Raw genomic sequence first — 19478 nt, forward strand, 5'->3', positions numbered from 1 at the left:
TAGGTGGCAGCAGGAGTGGGGGCTGCACCTTGCAAACTGGGCTCCCCTCTCAACTGCCACACACACCCATCACAGTGGTGGCACCCCGAGACCCAGGTGACCTAAACACAGCCATTCCTTTATAGGTATACGGGTGGGATCCAGCTGGCCCGCCCCAATTGGGGCCGATTGGGGTAGGCCAGCCAAGGGGAGGGGCCGCAGGCAGTTGGCCAGCTGGCCCCGCCCCCGATTGGGGTGGGGGGACTGATCATGGCCACAGTGCACATCAAAGCAACTGGTGATTCTGGCATCCCAGTCACTTGGCTTTTATATATATAGATATACCACAACTTATATTTCCATTCTCCTGCTGACTGCCATTTAGAGAGTTTCCAAGTTTTTATTGTTACTATCGATAATTCATTGAAAAGTCTCATTAAGTGCCTCTCTGAGCACGAGGGAGGGAACTCTGGCATCCCCATTCAGGAGCAGGATCGTTGGGTTGTAGAGTATTTTGCTTTCAGCCGTATTTCTTTTATTTATTTACTTTATGACTGATTTTAGAGAGAGAGGAAGGGAGCGAAAGAGAAAAAGAAAGAAACGTCGATTATGTATGCATTCATTAGCTGATTCTTATATGTGCCCTGACCAGGGATCAAGCCCACAACAGTAGCTCATTTATACTCACTTTGTGTTAGCATCACTCTCTGAATGATTTAAACTCAAAATATAAACCAGTATCTAATCACTAGAATTCAGTCCATAATAGTTTTTCATAGAATGGTATATTAAATAAAATCTATTTGATCTCCCATTACATTCATGTAATGACTTCTAAATGGAATAAAGGTTATCAGAATAACGACACTTTATACTTTTCCTCTCTTCTCTAATTTTCCAGATCTAATTTTCAAGATGACCTAATACTCATATTTCAATCCATTTTCCTTAGTGTATCTGGTACTATCCTGAAATATCTAAATACATAGCTTTTGTATGTGGTAAAAATATTCAGTAAGCATAAAATGCTAGCAATTCTAGTTGATGATTTAGAAATATATCCTTGAACCAATCGCCTAATAATTGAAAGCTTTTATACCTTCCTAATAATAAATAAAACAGTCTGATGCAGGCCGTCCGTCCAATCATGCCTCATACCGGCCAGGCATGAGCAAGTGAAAATGTGAAGATAAAGGTTTTAGTCCTGATTCTGCCAAAAACTTGCTGTAAGATTTGAGACAGGGCAATTAACCAGGTTAGATCACAGGTTAAAAATAGAAAAAAAGGAATTTTGCCAAGTAATTTATGAATTCTAGCTGTCAGCTGAGAAATCATAAAACACTGAGAAAGTATAAAGCATGGAAAGCTCTAAAGTCTGTGGAAAATACCTTTGTTTTAGGAAAATTTATCAGGAGGGAAAAAGGCCACCATCTAAAACTTCATTGGCAGGCAGTGTCAAAAACATAAATTAGGCTAAGTCATCTTGGAAAGGGCTGGCATAAGAACTTAAGATAGAAAGGTCATTTAAAATGCTACTGTTTCATGTATAGTATATTAGGCTTAGCACTTTTTAAATTAAATTATGCATTTTTCCCCATGAAAACTTAAAATAGTAGTAAGGAGCCCTTTTATAACTAATTCACACAACATACTTATACTATTTCCAATACGTAATCATACTATCTTCTTTAATTGTTAAAGCCATTCGCAACTGTTGTTCATGCCATACAATACGCCACTGTTTGTTTCATTGATTTATTTGCTAGGAAGACCTTGGTGAACAATATAATGGACATTTATAATATTATTTCTATATAGATGCCGTATGTTTTATAGAGGTTAATTTTTGAATGAGGTTTAAGAATTCACTCTAGGACGAGAGAAACAAAGGTAAATATTATCTATGTAGGTTCTGCCTTTGGAAAACTTGCATCCCACCAGGGCAGTGCTCAATGCAAATCCCTCCTGCCTCTCGGGGAACTGCTGCGTGTAATCTACGCTTCAGAGCAGGAATTCAGCAGCTTCAGCCTTGGATGTCATCTCTCCTCACCCCTTCAAGATGTCCAAGAAAGTCTTTAGGAAAATTTGAGTGTTAAATCTTGATATGGGGCTGAAGTGATTGTGGAAGAAAGTACATAATCATTTTTATCACTGTATTATAAGCAGCTTGGGAGGAGAAGAGACGCACAATTCTCCAACCGGTGCCTTAACAGCTGCACACGACTACCGGGGACCGTCTCTGGGGCCAGCCCAGGGATGAGGCTCTGGAACGGGGACGGCTCCGATATCTGCACATTCCATCCTCAGAGGGAGGACACCAGGTATTTGAGAAATGTCATGTCCACCCAATGCTGAACTAAAAATAACACGGACAGTAATGGCTCTTGGCTCTTGGCTGAAAAACTAGGAAGCTACTAGCAATCACATTAATCAAATTGGCTTCCACTTACTCATGAGAGAGAAGAGGAGGCATTTTCAAAGCCCTTTAAAAAAAAAAAGAGGTCTTTTTATTGATTTCAGAGAGGAAGGAGAGGGAGAGAGAGATAGGAACATCAATGATGAGAGAGAATCATTGATCAACTGCCTCCTGCAGGTCCCATACTGGGGATCGAGCCCACAACCCGGGCATGTGCCCTGGGCAAGAATTGAACTGTGACCTCCTGGTTCGTAGGTCCACACTCAACCACTGAGCCACTCGCCAGGAGGGCTAAAGCCCTTGCTCACTGAAATGCAAAAGGATGACAGCAGGGATCACAACACAAATCCGTAGTAAGTTTTAGAGAAGAACCATTCACTTGGAAAAAGAAAAGCAGAAAGTGAGCAACTACTAGTAATTGTTTCTTTAGATTTTCCAGCACCACTCCTATGTAGCCAGACACACTGGTGGCTAACTAAAATACCTGGGGATTGGAATAAAAATGGATCTTTCTTCCGCTCACTTAAGGATGAAACCAAAGCATGTCATGCTGCTGCTCTCCCTAGAATACAGAGTGATAAATTAGAGATGGCGTGGCTACGTCAGACCTTACAAGTCACCGTTCCCTGGGGAAACCGGTCACTGGTTAAAACACTGTTATTTACATAATACATTTGCTTTTCCAGGCGCTACACGTTTCAGTAATAAATATCAAAGAAGGTTCAAATTTAGCTTGCGTGCCTTTTTAGGGAGATATAAAAAAGCTATACATTTTCCTCAGTAAAACGGATACTGATTTTTATTTTAAATTTTAAATTAAACATTTAAATAATAAGTGATTGGTGTTGTTCCTTAACTTTATAAAAAGAGCAAAGAAAAAACAAAATTTAACGTGGTGACTTTACCACCTCAGTTATGTAAGACTGACCGCACTTCTAAATACAGAACAAAAAGGATTTGCATTTGAGCAGAGGCGAGTAGGAGGAAACAAGATGTGGGTATGAATTCCTGACACTCAGATCCCAACACTAGGAGGATGAATATGACATAGGCTATGCAAGCAACTCTGCCAAGGGTTTTAAAATAATCCGGGTCCTATTTTTCTAAGATGAACTCGCACTGTTTGACAAAGGTTTAAAAGCTAGTACTACCCCAGGGAGACATGTATTTCTAAGTTTCCTCTTATGAAATGTATCTGAAAACTTAGAACCTTAAGCTTAACAGTGTGAAAACTCTCTTGTCTTGAATTTTTTTTAATTAGACTAAAATGCAATCATATTCCCTTCGATGTCACACACTCTTGCACTTCGTTAAGCTGTGGAGTTTGGTGTAGAACACGGTTTTTGTTTGCTTCTAAGGGTTGGGTTTGTTTCTTTTCCTTTTTTTTTTCCTTTCAGGAGCTGGAGGGAAATGTTTCTATATTTGAGAACATTGAACTGATGATGAAGACTCTACCGAAAGCAGTCGTCTTGGAATCTGCCCTACGCAAGACCTCACCTTTCGCTTGGGGAACAGGGACATGGGCTTCTGCGACAGACAGACCTGAGGGTTTGAATCCTTAGCTTCCTAATTTGCAAGATCTTGAGCAAATTACCTAGTTAAGTCTCAGCTCCCGCAAATGCACAGTGAGAATGACAACCATAATACACATCACTCGGGGTTACTATGATGCTTTCATGAAGTTACAAATAGGCCAAGCGCTCACTCAGTAAGTGTCGATCCACAGGGGTGATTTTGATGACTGCAGCTGTTCTTGACCTTTGGTCTGAGAACCTGTAGGATCCTGCATGGCACAGAGCTAACCAGAACCTGAGGCTTTGCAAACCAGGTTCCACGGGCCCTGGGTGACCCTCCTGAGTCAGGGCTGGGACCATCAGGAAGGCGCGCACACAGTCACTTCCCAGCCCCTCCTCCTGTCATGCTCTTCAATGTGAACTAAACCTCAGAAACATCAGACTTCTGCTCTCCCACTGAAGACCTTATAAAGTATTAATTACTACACGATACTGTAAAAGAGGTAAGTTCTGGTCTCAAACCATGAACATGAGCTACAAGTGTAGGGGTTTTTTTAGCTGACAATGAAAAAGAGCTCTAAAATTTGAAATCCCTCCATTTACGGTTTTGAAAATTGAAATATTGATATCATTTAAACAGTAGAACTTTTCTGGCAGGGGTGGGGAGGGGTGCTCAAATTCTTAACAGGGCTGACCTGTGACTGATTCAGAGAAAATTCTGGTGTCCCTGCTATGTTCATGAAAGGGCTAAAGAAGGTCCACAGAGACGCGGACTGCTACCCCAGTGGCAGGAAATCCCTGCAGGAAGAAACAGACTAGCACAAGTATTTCATGGACAGAGCTGGCATCCTCACCAATGCCAACGAGGAAAAAACACACAACATGGGAGGTAACAGGGCAGAAGGGTTACTTCCTCCTGCTAATTTGAGCAGCCTCTTTAGTAAATCCATGCTGCCTATGCTACACTAACCCACCAGGAAAGGATTTAAATGATTAATACTGGTGGCTTGTGAAGCACAGGTAGGCTCTTTTCATCATAAAAACGTCCGTGCAATAACTTAAGGTCTAGAAAACATTAAGACAGAAGCTGATTTCCAATAGAAAAATGGGTAATGCCCGACTAGGAGAGAGATACATTGCCCAGTACGTATGTGGTACAACCTACTTCAAAGAAATGATGATCCCTCTACAAGCATGAAGGCTCAACTATGCAATTTCTAGACATTCCAAACACTCACCAACCATTCACTTAAAAGCCACCAAGGACACATGTGCCCAAATAAAATGCAAAAACAGTCACCGTGAAACATTCCGGATGCTGCTGGAGGGAACGTCTGAATTTAGTTGAGGTAGCCTTACCTTTTGCTGTGGCACAGGTTTGAGGATCAATACTTAAGATTATTCCAAATGACTGCACTCAGCAGGGACTCGCCGGGAAACAGCAGCTCTGCAGTCTATGCAGCCGCCGACAGAATGAAGCGTGATCGCCTGCTCAGACCTTTCCAAGTCAGACCCCACAGGCTCTCAGGCTCCCGCTTGGTCTGTCTCCAGGCCCCCCCATTGGCGGCTTTTAGTTCCTAGGAAGCCTCGCCCCCTGTGTGGGGGGTAAGAGCTCCTGCCTGCAGGGCTGAGTCCTCGCTTCTCAGCAGGTCCTGAGTCGCAGCCTCCCCCAAGAGCCCCGCCCGCACTCCCACTGGCGAAACAGGCTGCTCCAGCCCAGCCCCACCCCTCCCCTCGGCCTCACCAGGTGAACTTCCTGCTCAGAACCCCCAGCAGAACTTGACGTTCGGTGTTGTTTTTACTCTTTTCAAAGCTACACCATTCGGTCGGGAGAAGTGGATCCAGGGAAAGTGAGGGTACAGAAGGCCCCAATAAATGAGAAGCCGTGGATCGTGCAGGAAGTATTGCCAGTGAAAGGCTGACTCCTGACACTGGCAGCAACAGGCGGAGAAAACATACCCTTTAATATCTTTGCTGGTGATAAGCTGCGGTTGTTGTTCTAACAATATGTTTTAAAAAGTGTCAATTCATACTGCCTCTGTGTGAAAAATCCTGACAGACAGCAATCTCTTGAGCATCTCAGGGTAAAATATAATAGCTTTGTGTGTTTTTTTCAGAATTGAAAATCTGGAATTAAACAAATTTTCCTGAGTATGGCCTCCTCCTTTACACACTGACCAAATGTTAAAAGTGTAACTCGACTTATGTAAATACTTAAGAGAGTCAATATTTATACGAGGCACTGTTAACCCTATTAGAATTACTTGAAGAAATAAATGAATTGGAAGAGGTTAACGTATTTGCTGTTCCAAATGACTTTTTACTAACACCCATGCAAATCCACATTGAGGAACTTGTTTTTGATAAACACAGCAGCGATGCACGGTGCCAGGCACGATCCACGCACTTGACAAACAGTCTTCATTACAACCCTAGGAAGCCGATTCCAACATCCCAAACCAGAGGGGAGGAAGCCAAGACAGAGGGATCCAGCCACTGCCAGGCCTCACAGGTAGGAGCTGCCTGATTCAAGATCTTTAGGGTCCTTCTCAGGACCCTGCCAACGTCTTCCGCTACAAATCAAATTCCCTCTTTCCTTCCTCTCTGAATACAGCTCTGAATACAAAATTGTTTATAAATGGTAGGGCACAATGGAGAAAAAACAGTGAATTGATGTGATTTTAAAATATGAAAGGCCACAGAGAACTCTACTATGCGGCAGGAACAAAAAACATGTTAATTCTGACCAATGCAAAGGCTGTGGAGGTTCCCATTTTACTGTGTACGAAATGAGGCTCTTATGTTTATTCAGAGCGGAGAACTCAAAGCCCCCCTTCTTTTGTGAAAATTTAAATGAAAAGCACCCCTCCTTCCACCCTTTTCTTGGTCAATACTAGAGACTGCAAGGGGGGAAGGGGGGGCAGGGGAAGGGGAAGGGGAAAGAAAAGAGAAAGCTGAAGAAAAGGCAGAAAGAAGAAGGGGGAGGGGAAATCCATGCTGTAGAAAAGCTGTCCTGGGAACACTTAGCACAACTCATCATCCCCTCATATAACCCAACATACAAACACAGGGCGGGACAAATCAACTCCACAATGGTCTGCAGAACTACTTAATAACAGTAACTTGAACTTGAACCCCAAAAGGCTGCACTCTCTCTGCCACCTAGAAATGCGTGGTAAGAAAAATGGTTGTGCAAAGCTGGCGACACTGGAGCACGGTCTGTAGTCTAGCTCACCAGGATTGAACAATGCCGACTTTCTGGTTCTGATACTGTCCTCTATACGTAGTTGTGTGAGTGTGACAACTGGGAGAAGTTGAGTCTATGGGACCTCTGGGCTGCTTTGGCGACTTCCTCTGAGACCACAACTAGTTCAAAATGAGAAGCTAAAATATATGGCGGGCTGAAAGGCGCTCTGCTCTGTCACGGAATAGCTGCCGATGGCACAGGAGAGATCACTTGTTATTTTTCTCTCATATTTAGCGAACTGTGTGGGTCCCGAGAAGGACTATGTAACTTCCACCACAGAATGGGCTCAGACTCCGTGACTTTGAACTCTCTCTGCTTGGTGGCATTTCACGGTGTAATCGTGCATGGAGATCAGGCTTCCTCATCAGCGTTTATGTTTGTGAGACTCATCCATAGAACCGTACCCCCTTCCAGTTCCCCTGGTATGGAGAAGTCCACTGAATGGGCATGCCTTTATTTACCCACGCTTCTACGGACATACCTTTGAGTTTTTCTCGTTTTTTGACAATTAGGAATAAGGCTGCTAGGAACATTCTATATAGACCTACGAGTATATGAAGAATGTTTGTCCCACCAGCAGGGTATGAGAATTCCCACGGATTTATATCCTTACCAACTTCTGGTGTTGCTACTCTTAAATGTTAGCCATTCTGGTGGGTGTGTATATGAAGCAATAAAGTATTAACTTGCATTTCCCTAAAGATTAACGAGGTTGAACATCCTATCACATGCTTATTGAGCATTTGGGACATTTGTTGTGAAGTACCTGTGCAAGTTTTCACTCATTTAAAAAAATCAGTGTATCTGTCCTCTTCTTATTTGCTACTTTCCGCAGCCTGGTTGCCTGACTTTTCTCAGATACGTGCACTGCCAATATGTTCCCACTTCGTGATTTGCCCTCCTCACTATCTTCATAGCATATTATGACAGTGGTCTGAACTTTAATTTTAATTACTAAGCTTTTCAATTATATCTAACTTAAGATCATGAAAATATGGCATGAGGATAGTCTACTGCATTATCTTTCAGTAGTTTTATCTTTCATATACAGATGTATAATTCTCCTGGAAAGGATTTTGGATGTGGGGTTAAATAAGGACCAGATATAAAATCTGTCCAGGTGACCTAACACCATTTACTGAAATGACTGCCTTTTGACAACGCTGGGCAACGCCGCTTCTATTATAAATCAGGGTCTGTGTACACAGGTTGGTTTCTGAACTCTGTTCTGTTCCACTGATCTAACTGTCAATCCTTATGTCAATACCAGTATCTTAATTAGTGAAGCTTTCCCAATAAATCTTGGTGTCTATTATAGTAAGTGTCCCACTTTCTTGTTCTTCCAAATGGTCTGGAGTGCTTCCGGCTCTGCATTTCCATCTACATTTTAGAATCAGTTTTCAATTTCCACAAAAATCCCAACTTCAAAGCTTGGGGCATTTATCAGCAACTATGCCCTCCTGGGCTCTGAGCTCCAATTTTTGTCGCCCCCCCCCACCCCCCCGCCCCAGCAATGACTCTCTCTACTCTACCAGCAGATACAGGAGGGAAAGAATGTCTCCACCGATTTCCTTCTGCTTAGCCTTACTCAGTACCTGCTTACTGCCTTATTGATTCTCAAATGCTTCAAAGAGAGAGTTTCATTTTGGTCCAAATTTGCTAACTCTTCTCAAGGAAGGTTTGTCTGAATTCCCTAGTCCTTCATTTTTAGAAGTTCATGCCTCAAGAGTAAGCTTTGCTTTTCTTCTGTCTTCACCTTTTCTCCCCACTTCCTCACTCTCTCCTTTCCTCTCCCGACTCCTCGTTCTTTCTTTGTGGAGGAAAAGGTAAGTAATGTCAGAAGGTGAGAGAATTCATCTTTGGAGACTATAAAAAAGACCCAATGTTGATCCTAGAAATGAAATACATGAGCTGAGAATGTAAGAACTTATTAGGTGCCTTGAGAGATGCCTACACAGAGGAAAGGGTCAGTGAACTCTAAGACAGGTCACTAGAAAGTACCCAAACCTGAAAGAGAGGACGTGTGAGTCAGTATCAAAGGACATAACTGACAACTGACGTGTAAAAGAACAGGGAGACAGAGAATTGCACAAAAGAAATAAATGAAGAGATAATAGTTGAGAGCATGAAGAACTTGAAGGAAGAAATCAATAAGTAGACCCACTGCTCAGTAAACTCCCAGCAGGACACGGCGACCTATTAATTTTATTTTTACATCCACAAATAATTGAACATTTGGGAGCGTTAAGAAGAGCTCCAAAGGGAAATTGCTTCCTGTCGCCCTTGTTGTGCCGGAATATAGGGAGCTTTGCATTTCAGTATCAAACTGTAGCTCCATCTTTCAGATCTGGCATCCAGCAGGGACAGATGGCAGTGGTAAAAATAAACTGCAGGCAGAGACCGTTTTAAAGTGTGAAACAAGCCTGAGGCTGGCAGAACTCACATCGTCCTTTACAAAATGTATCAAGAAGGCACATTTCCCCAGGACAGCCCTGGGGTGCTGCTCTCAGAAGAGACGACAGGAGCTTTTGAAGGGGTGCTGTCATTCTGCGTCATTACTGATTTAGAATTAACAATGCCATGTAAGTCTATTCATAGAAACCCGTTTCCCAGAAATACCAATAACTGGCTAACTTGCTCATGTTTTAAAAGCTTCTGGAAGTTATCACAATTGGAAATGTCACTTTCTCATTCAAAACATGAGAAAGTCTTTGATTGATACAGTTTAATACCAATATTAAACTAATTTTTAAAAACTCACTGTATGTCTGAGGCAAAATGATCAAAGATGAGGCTTAATAACTAATAAAAGTTGAGCTTGTAGAGCAAAACTGTGTAAAACAATGTACAAGAAATCACAATAAATTTGTGATGTTAAATTGTAATAATTTCAGAGTACTAACCACACTATCACATTAAAAAGTTCCAGACTAGATACTCTGTAGGATTTGGCAAGATTATATCACCCCCCAAAAAAACCAAAAATTTAACATTGCTTTAATTATTTGTAAAAAATTCCACATATTTATATAGCACCATACATATGCTTATATAAGTAAGATATGTTGTTTAAAATAGTTTTGAAACTCACAAGCACCGATAAACTATACATCCCCTTCATCTATTAAGTTTCAGCTAATCATTCTATTTCTCGGTCAGTTCTTTGAAAGTATTTTCTTTCATCATTTTATTCATTAAGAAGCTATATTCCTACTATATAATTGTAAAAACAAATAATGACAAAGCTTCGTGGAGCAAAGAGTTCTTTAAAGTTGTCTAAAATTTTGAATGCGCGTAAACTTTGGTAAAATGACCAATAGAGAAATAAAAAAAATCGCTTAAAATCAAAGCCACATAAAATTAAGAATGCATAGTATGTCGAGAAATACAAAGTATTGCAAAACAAGCTACGTGCTTGACTAGAAGAGGAAGCCTGTACGTTTAAGCAGTTGGTAAAATACCACGCTGATGAGTGTACTCACCTGGTTTTGGCACTGAGTTGGTCACTGACTGGGGGACTTTCTGATTAATTAACTCCACACAGTGTCCAGGGAAGAGTCCCACCTGAGAAAAGCAGCAGAGAGATATTCTAAACCAGAGAGCAGAGCAGTGTGTGAACAGCGCCAATTCAATTCCCGTAATGACTCCACAGTCCCTCCCAACTGACCCTATTATTCCAAGACTAAATCACAGATGATACCAATCACACAAACAAATAATGAAACAATCTGTTGCTATGAGTATAGAGCTATGTGTTTTAATTGTCCAAATAGCTAAGTCTGCTTTTTAAGTTTTAGCTTTTAATTTTCCACACTTCTTTACACCAATTAAAATATTGAGTCTGATGCTAACCTATGCATGTAGTAGTTATCATTTTTACCTCTCAATAATTTACTCTGCTGACATTTCAATCTAGTTGTGTTACTATCTCTACTATGAATTTTTCTATTTATTATCTTCCCTATGATTTTATGGAAACCTACACTAAGCCACCTTCCAAATTTTTTCATTCTTCCACACACGTTTCATGAAAAAAAAATGACAAAACTAAAATAAATTGGTTAAACAACTGCTCATTTAAAATCCTGGTCCTTACTGTCCTTGAAGAACTAGTGGTGTGTGAATAAGTGGGAAAGAAAGAGAGAGGAAAGAGCCAATCTCCACAGGGGTGACAGAATCTGGCTTTGAGAAACACATCACTTTGACCTGGTAGAATTACTCGTGGCAGAGGTCAAATCCTAAGAAGATCAAATCCTGGGAAAATGCTGAGCACCAAGTCACCCAGAGAGACTGTACAGTGCAGCCAACAGAATGACTACAGAGCGAAGCAGCCTGGAAACATGAGTAAAAAGGCAATCTTTACCCATGTTTATAGATGTTTCCCTCGAGAGGAATATAATCGAGCTGCCATGTAGCAGATGTTAAGGCTAAAACATGAAAATCACATCACTTTGCACATCCCTCTGCTGACAGACTCTGGGGAAGCAGGCGAAGTCTCCCAAGACCATGACTCATCCTTGCGCTCTGAGCTGCAGCCTTCCCATCTGTGTGGGATTATTCTCACGCACTCACTGGCTGCATTATCATTCCAATTTCTGGATCAATATTTTATGGTTGTTCTTAAAATTATAAGGATGTAACCAGTTATCATGAGCTAAAAGGGGGTTATTAACAATTATCAGTTTTGTCTGAAAGATCTGAACTTGGGATTAAGTATTTGTTTTATTCTATATGACGTTTTATTGAGCTTCCTATCTAACTAAACAAGCAGAAATTCTTACAAGCCTGGTTAGAGCCAGATAAGAATCGACGTGAGATAAGAATCAGTGTGACAAATCCTTCCCGTTCTCTCTTACACAAATCAGTCATTACGAGAGGGCATGTGATATAAACAGTTAACAGCACAGCCAGGAGAGTAACAGCACCTAGGGTCAGCTCTCCAACTGCCACTTACTCCATCGGGTTTATAACAAAGCCTCTCTGCTTCAGCTTATTCATCTAAACATAATAATAGCACCGAGTTCATAAAGGCTGTTATAAGAATTAAAGGGGACTGTGTAAGGAAGGTACACCCAGTAAATACCTGTCCCCCTACCCCCACCCCCGCCCCCTAAATGTTATCCACTATTCTCCCAGCGTGTTGGATGCGAGAAGACCTAGAGGGCTGCAGCTCCTCCCTTAGGCACATATTCATGGCACATAATACCACCTTTTGCATGTGTGTGTATTAAGTGTCCTCACTATCAAATATTTCCATAAACGTCTAATTCATTTCCATTTGTAAACATTTCTGCAATCTGCTATGGAGAAAAGACCAGGCTCTAAACTTAGCTTGCGCATTTGCTACGGCGCTGTGATCTGGAGCAAATTTCTTATCCTCTGTCTCAGTTTCCTACATTTGTAAAAATGGGGATAATATTAGATAATTGTGTGAAAGCAGCTAGCCTAGTTTCTAATTCAAGGCAGCCAAGGGGAAAAAGACAGTAACCTACAAAGGAAAACCACCAATCAAAAGATATAGAGTAGCAGAATAGATTTAAAAAACAAAACAAAACAATAACAACAACAACAAAAAACAGGACCCAACTGCACGCTGCCTTCAGGAGACCCTTCTCAGCTACAAAAGAAAACATAAGCTCAATGTCAATGGGTGAAAGATGATGCTCCAAGCAAATGGCATCCAGAGTAAAGAAGATGCAGTCATTTTTATATCAAAGTAGATTTCATGACAAAAAAAAGGTAAAAGAGACAAATATGGACACGTTATAATGATAAAGGAGACAATCTATCAAGAAAATGTAACAGTTATTAATATATAAGCACCTGCCCTAGCCAGTTTGGCTCAGTGGTTAGACTGTCAGCCCACAGACTGAAGGGTTCCCTCTCTCTCTCTCTCTCTCTCTCTCTCTTCCCTCCCCCCTCCCTTCCACTCTCTCTAAAAATCAATGGAGCCCAGTTGGCGTGGCTCAGTGGCTGAGCATCAGCCTGTGAACCAGAAGGTCACAGTTGATTCCCATTCAGGGCATATGCCTGGGTTGTGAGCTTGATCCCCAGTGTGGGGCATACAGAGGCAGCCAATCAATGATTCTCTCTCATCACTGATGTTTCTATCTCTCTCTCCCTCTCCCTTTCTTTCTGAAATCAATAAAAAAATATTTTTTAAAAATCAATGGAAAAATATCCTTGGGTGAGGATTAACAAAACACAACAAAATATATATATACACACACACACACACACACACACACACACACACACACATATATATACATATATATATGTATGTATATATATGTATATGTATATGTATATGTATATGTATATGTATATGTATATGTATATATATGTGTGTATATATATATGCAACTTTGGAGCATGAAAATATATAAAGCAATTATTAATAGACCTAAAGGGAGAAATTGTTAATGGATAGATCACCCAGAGTCCACATGGAAACACTGGCCTTAAATGACACAGAGCAGTTGGACTTAGTAGATGTATTAGACATTTCCATCCAAAACAACAGAATGCACATTCTTCTCAAGTGCACATGGGACATTCTCAAGGACAGATCATATGTTGGGACAGAAGACAAGTCTAATAAATTTAAGAAGACTAAAATCATAACAAGCACCCAGTGTGATCAAAATGGTATGAAACTAGAAATCAACTATAGGAAGGAAGCTGAAAAAAATCACAAGTATGTAGAGATTAAACAACATGCTACAGAACAACTACTGGGTCAAAGAAGAAGTGTAAAAAAAAAAACCTCAAAAGATACATAGAGCCAAATGAAAACGAAAATATGACATATTATAATTCCTGGGATGCAGCAAAAGCAGTACTATGAGGGAATTTATAGCAATACAGGCCTACTTCAAGAAACCAGGAAATACACAAATAAAAACCTAACATTATACCTTAAGGAGGTAGAAAAAGAACAAACCCCATCACTGGCCGGTTTGGGTCAGTGGTTGGAGCGTCGGCCCGTGGACCAAAGGGTAAATGTTTAACAACAGGCTCTTCAGGGAGGAAAGGCCTTGATTTATGGAGTTGGCTGGTTTGGAGCTGCCAGCCTAACACAACTGAATGCGGCGTTGGGGAGGGATGACGGTCAGCCTGCCGTGCAGTATTTTGACCATATAGTGCCCGTGCACAAGGTCAAGTAGCTAGCATGTCTTTCGTATTTACTCCCTTTGTGTTTAATAATAATTCGTTTACCTGTAAATGTATGTGCTTTAATGTTTAATAATGGCTATGTTTAATAACTGTCCTACAAAATTCCTAACAATCACATAGCTGGCTCCAGCTCACCACTAATCTATTCTATTTCTAGGTTCTGTGCCTGCCCTGGAAACAGGCTCCGAGAGACCTGACAAGAATCCGCGCTCGGAGAACAAGGAGAGAACTAAAGGGAACAGGCCATGTCCTGATTCTGCTGATCTTCGACCTCGAGGATACGCTCACATTAGAAAGAACACAGGTTCGGCTACAAAAAAGAAGGCACTGTAAACCATTTTGGTACAACCTAGAGGAAGTGCTGGATACGAAGCTACTGCAATAAAATAAGCCTAGAGCCTCGGGAGAAGTGGGAAGGTAAAGGGATGGCTACGTAAGGAGGAAGCCTGTGCCTAACTGTGGGCTGTCACCGACCAAAATCTAAAAAGGAATTTCAACATCGCAATGTGCTTACTGCTAACTTTGTCAGGAATTCCTACTTTAATGGTTTATTTATTTAGTTTACAGCTAGTGAAACTTTAGGGCTGTAAGCATCACGAAGTATTTTTTTAATTAAGCTTAGTAATGTACTGCTCTTGCTTCTAGGCATATGCAGGCATTTTCATCAGTGGAAACCATTTGGCCGCAGAGGTTCCCAGTTCCTCATTTTCTGACGACAGCTTCCTACCCAGCCAGGTCTCTAATGTTCACATTCCATAATGAGTGAAGTTCAAGTTCAGAGACTTCCCATCCCCTGCCTTCCTGTACTCCCCCGCACCACGGTGCCTATCTCCCTTCAGATCTCTTTGCTTTTATACCCAGGATGAACACGGTGATTGATCACTTGAAGTTTTTATAAAATCAGTACCCTTCATTTCCTGGCAATATTAACCTTCTGTCAAACCAATCCAGCAAAGCAAAACCGAGTCAGATAGAGATTGCATGCCTCTCTATTGCTGGAGAAGAATCACATCACTGGGGAGATTCAAACAGAGACACATTCATAGTCTCTCTCCTGGACATGCCAATTATGTCTCCCCACCCCCAGACTTTCTCGGAGAACCCCTGCTCTTTGGGGTCTCCATCCAGTCTTGATCAGCCCACAAGTTAAGGAGTCAATCAGTCTGTCTCTTAAGATTTGTAACTAAATCAGATTTTTTAAAAATATATTTCTATTGACTTCAGAGAGGAAGGAGAGAGAGATAGAAACATCAATGATGAGAGAGAATCATTGATCGGCTGCCTCCTACTGGGGATTGAGCCCACAACCTGGGCATGTGCCCTTGACCGGAATCAAACCCAGGACCTTTCAGTCCACAGGTTGACACTTTATCCACTGAGCTAAACCAGATAGGTCACTGAGTCAGAATTCTTAATCATCTCCATTGAGTTGTTGTAACTAAAAAAAACAAATTTTTTTTTAAGAAAGAAAGAGGATTAGACCAAGAAGAAGCAAATTCCCTCAATTCCTTACTTCCCAGTTTCTGGTTCCATTTGCTTATGGCCTAATCATTCTTGCACTGGGCTTTTTAAAGACAGTCCTATTTATACCTCCCGTGCTCCTCACTCCCCCACTCACACCCCCAAAATACCACAATGCTGCTGGTTTCTTTGCCTGATTTATACTTCTACTAAACCTTAAATGCCAGCTCCCTGATTTCCACTCCTAAAAACATTACTCTTGCAATAGAACATACATTCTTGAGACTCAGAAACAAGGTCAGGGATCAGGATATAAATTTGGGAGTTGGGCATATAGCTGGCATTTTAAGCTAAGAGAGTGAATAAGACAGTCTAGGACAAAGCGGTAGAATGAGAAGGCAGTCCAACCCTCAACTTTCAGGTCCAGTAGAGGAGGATGCGACGCGAAAGAAGACTGAGAAGACAGGAGGAACTGTAAGAGTGTGGTATCATGTCCGTCAAGAGAAGGACCTGTCAGGAAAAGATTAATCAAATACTGAGGAGAGTTTAAGTAAGAGGAGTAATGAAATATCGTTTTTGCATGAAGCCAACAGAGGCCACTTGATGCAAGAGAAGAAAACACTCTCTTGATACTGTAGCTATATAGTAACTCTTCAATTAGGGTTCGTTTAGTTCTCCAACTTTGTTCTTCTTTTTAAGATCTGTTTTGGTTGTTCTATTCTAGGTCCTTTGTATTTCATACGGCTTGTTTCATCTGCTTATCAATTTCTACAAAAGAAGTTTGCTGAGATTTTGACTGGGATCAATTTAGGGAGAAATGACACTTTGGTGATATAAAGATGTCCGACCCATACACGGGGTGAATCTCTCCATTTATTTGGATACTAGAGGCCCTAAGCACAAAATTCGTGCAAGAGTAGGCCTTCCTTCCCTCAGCTGCTGGCACCAGCTTCCCTCAGGTACCCGGGACCCAGGCTTTCCTTGAAACCCTGGCTTCATCGGAAGGTCGTCCAGTCTAATTAGCATATTACACTTTTATTATTATAGATTCTTTGACTTCTCCCAGAAATGTTGTATAGTTTTCAGTAAACAGATCTTTCATTTCTTTTTTTCAGATACATCCCTAAATATTTCATATTTTAATGCTATAATAAATGGAGTTTATATTTTCTGACTGACATTAATGCTGCTAATCTGTAACAAGATTCTCACACAGTTGTCCCCAGTATTTATATTTTAAATATATACTGTGTATTTTAAATACATAAATTACTTTCCTTTTTTCTTCATTGTATTATATGTGAAAACTTATGCTGACTTTTTTGAAACTGTGTTTGTGGGTAGTTATTTCATTTGTACATTTATATCATTTGTACATCTCACTTCAGAATCTTAAAGGAGTTTAGAAAATATTTAGCATAACAATATAAAAATTGATAAGGTTAAAAACTATTGCTCTGAGCCATTTAGTAAATAGTTTTCATGAAACTGAATGTTAAATATCATTTGGCAGGACACATTCTGATGCTATAAATTAACAAAAAGCTATCAAGGAACAAAGTTATATCTATGGCAGCTGCTAATGGCACCACTAAGAAAAATAAAACCAGCAACAAGAAATATAGAAGAAAATAGCTTAAGAAAATATACATGTTTTTGTGACCCAAGGAGGGAAAAATACAAAATTGGAACTCACCAATCTTGTGTTCTGCTCCTGGCTACACCACTACCTACTGTCTTTGTGAGTCAGAACAATGGACCTAAATTCCTTTATCTCTGGAATTCTGTAATTTTTAAATGACAGTTCAGGCTCAGATGATCCACTATCTTCTGCTTCACTACAGAAACCCATGACTCACACAAGTAGACAAGTAGAAGCCACAACTGGTTCATCAACTTACTTCTATGACCTGTTCTTTGCCCAGAATCCCTAGGTTTCTCAGCTCTGGCACTAAACAGCAGAGCAGCACTGGCGGGTTGTTTAACCCTTGTCTGTTCAGTTTTCTCATCAGTAAAGCAGAGGTAATAATGGTACCTCTCTCAGAGTTGTGAGAACTAAAGGCGAAAACACTTAGAACAGCTCACCTGAGAACCGCCCGGAAAGTGTTACAAGTCACTTCTACTTGTAGTGTCCCATACTTCTTTTTCCCTTGAAATGATATAACATTACAGACGAAAAATTACAGTACACGAATCCCCGTCAATGAGCTGGAAAGGAAATATTCTGCTCCATTTAATTTTGAGTAATGAAAAGTGCAGCTTTGGATTCAGTACAAACAGATGATGGGCTTCATATAAATAACCAGGCAAACGGCCTTCTCCCATTAAACTACTACAAATGGGCAAGGTTTCGGAATATCTCCATTTCGCCTAAAGAGTACTTTTCTGGAAATAAGTTATTTGGAACCACATTAAACTCCTGAGGTAAGAACATGTTTATTGTCCAAGAATTGCTTCTCTGAGACGTGTGCACAAAAGCGCTTACAGAACAGCCTGTGGTAACTGAGAAATAAAATAAATAGCTGGTCCTCGACCACCCGGTGGAGAACCAGGGGAACGCAAGCTGCGTGAAATCCTGTCCATCTCTCAACGAAATTTATCCACTAGGTAAACCTCCCAAATGTGCTGTAAGGAAGTTTCTGGGGGAGAAGAGAACATTTGCTAAACTGTGTTTGATTTCTTGTATGATCTGGGCACAAGATACACAATGGGAGGCTAGATCAGTGGTTCTCACATTTTACCCTTCATCTGAAGAACCTGATAAAATTCAGATTCTGTCCCCACCCCCCTCACCACCCCTACCCAAGATTCTGATTAGGAATATCCAGCTGTAGCATGGTTCTCAGAACCTTCTGATGCTTGTGGCTTCCAGAGAAAACAGACAAACCAAGACATCAGCATGTTATACCTGTGTGATGCCTTTAACCTACGAAGAGAAGGCTTTCCACACACGCACCTCCTGTGTCCAACAGGAGTCTACAGGCAGCCACAAAAGCCGATGCCATTTAGTCAAAAAAAAAAAAAGCAAAGTATATTTTTTGGCTAAAGTACATTATCTGATGAAACACCTCAGAAAACAAAAGATTCAATACTCTTTAAGAGACAAAAAAATAAAGAACAGATTTCAGAATTTCAAATTACTATAGTGAATATAGCACTTCCTACTCCCAGAGTTTAAGAAAAGACACGGAGTCATGGTATAATTTAAACACGGGGATGAACTAATCCTTCTGTTCCCACCGCTAAATGATGGCTTAGGCTAAAACAACACACAGACTAGAACTTGGCAAATGCCAATCTCTATCACGTATAGGCTGACTCGGAGTTTACCTATAGCACAGAGTCAGCGCCGAGTCTAGGAGACAGGACTGAGGAAGACCTAGACCAGAATCCCATCCCACAGCCACTGAGACAGAATTGAGGGGATTAGGTCCTGGGGTTTTATATTTTAACATGTTCCCCTAGTGATTCTTAAATACACTAAAGTTTCAGAATCTGGGGAAGGGAGAACGGAGAGAAGTATTGGTAATGGAAGAATGAAGGTGGCAGGATAGCACCTTTAGTATATTAGTAAGCGCTTTTCCTTGGACCGACTTATTTGTAAATCAAGACAACAATGCAATACCACCACCCAGCTATTAGAATGGCTAAATCCAAAACAACGGACAGCTATCAAATGCTG

The 19478-nt window shown here is 40.9% G+C and overlaps 1 protein-coding gene across 1 annotated transcript in view; it reads right to left on the reverse strand.

Annotated features, from left to right (window-relative positions):
• Nucleotides 1-19478, reverse strand: part of ARHGAP32 (Rho GTPase activating protein 32) — a 106597-nt gene that overhangs the window by 25573 nt on the left and 61546 nt on the right. Inside the window, 1 exon segment of the mRNA XM_006098869.3 lies at nucleotides 10639-10720. Coding sequence (XP_006098931.1) covers nucleotides 10639-10720 — 82 coding nt within the window.

Source organism: Myotis lucifugus, unplaced genomic scaffold (assembly GCF_000147115.1).
Source record: "Myotis lucifugus unplaced genomic scaffold, Myoluc2.0 scaffold_250, whole genome shotgun sequence".
Lineage (NCBI taxonomy): Eukaryota > Metazoa > Chordata > Mammalia > Chiroptera > Vespertilionidae > Myotis > Myotis lucifugus.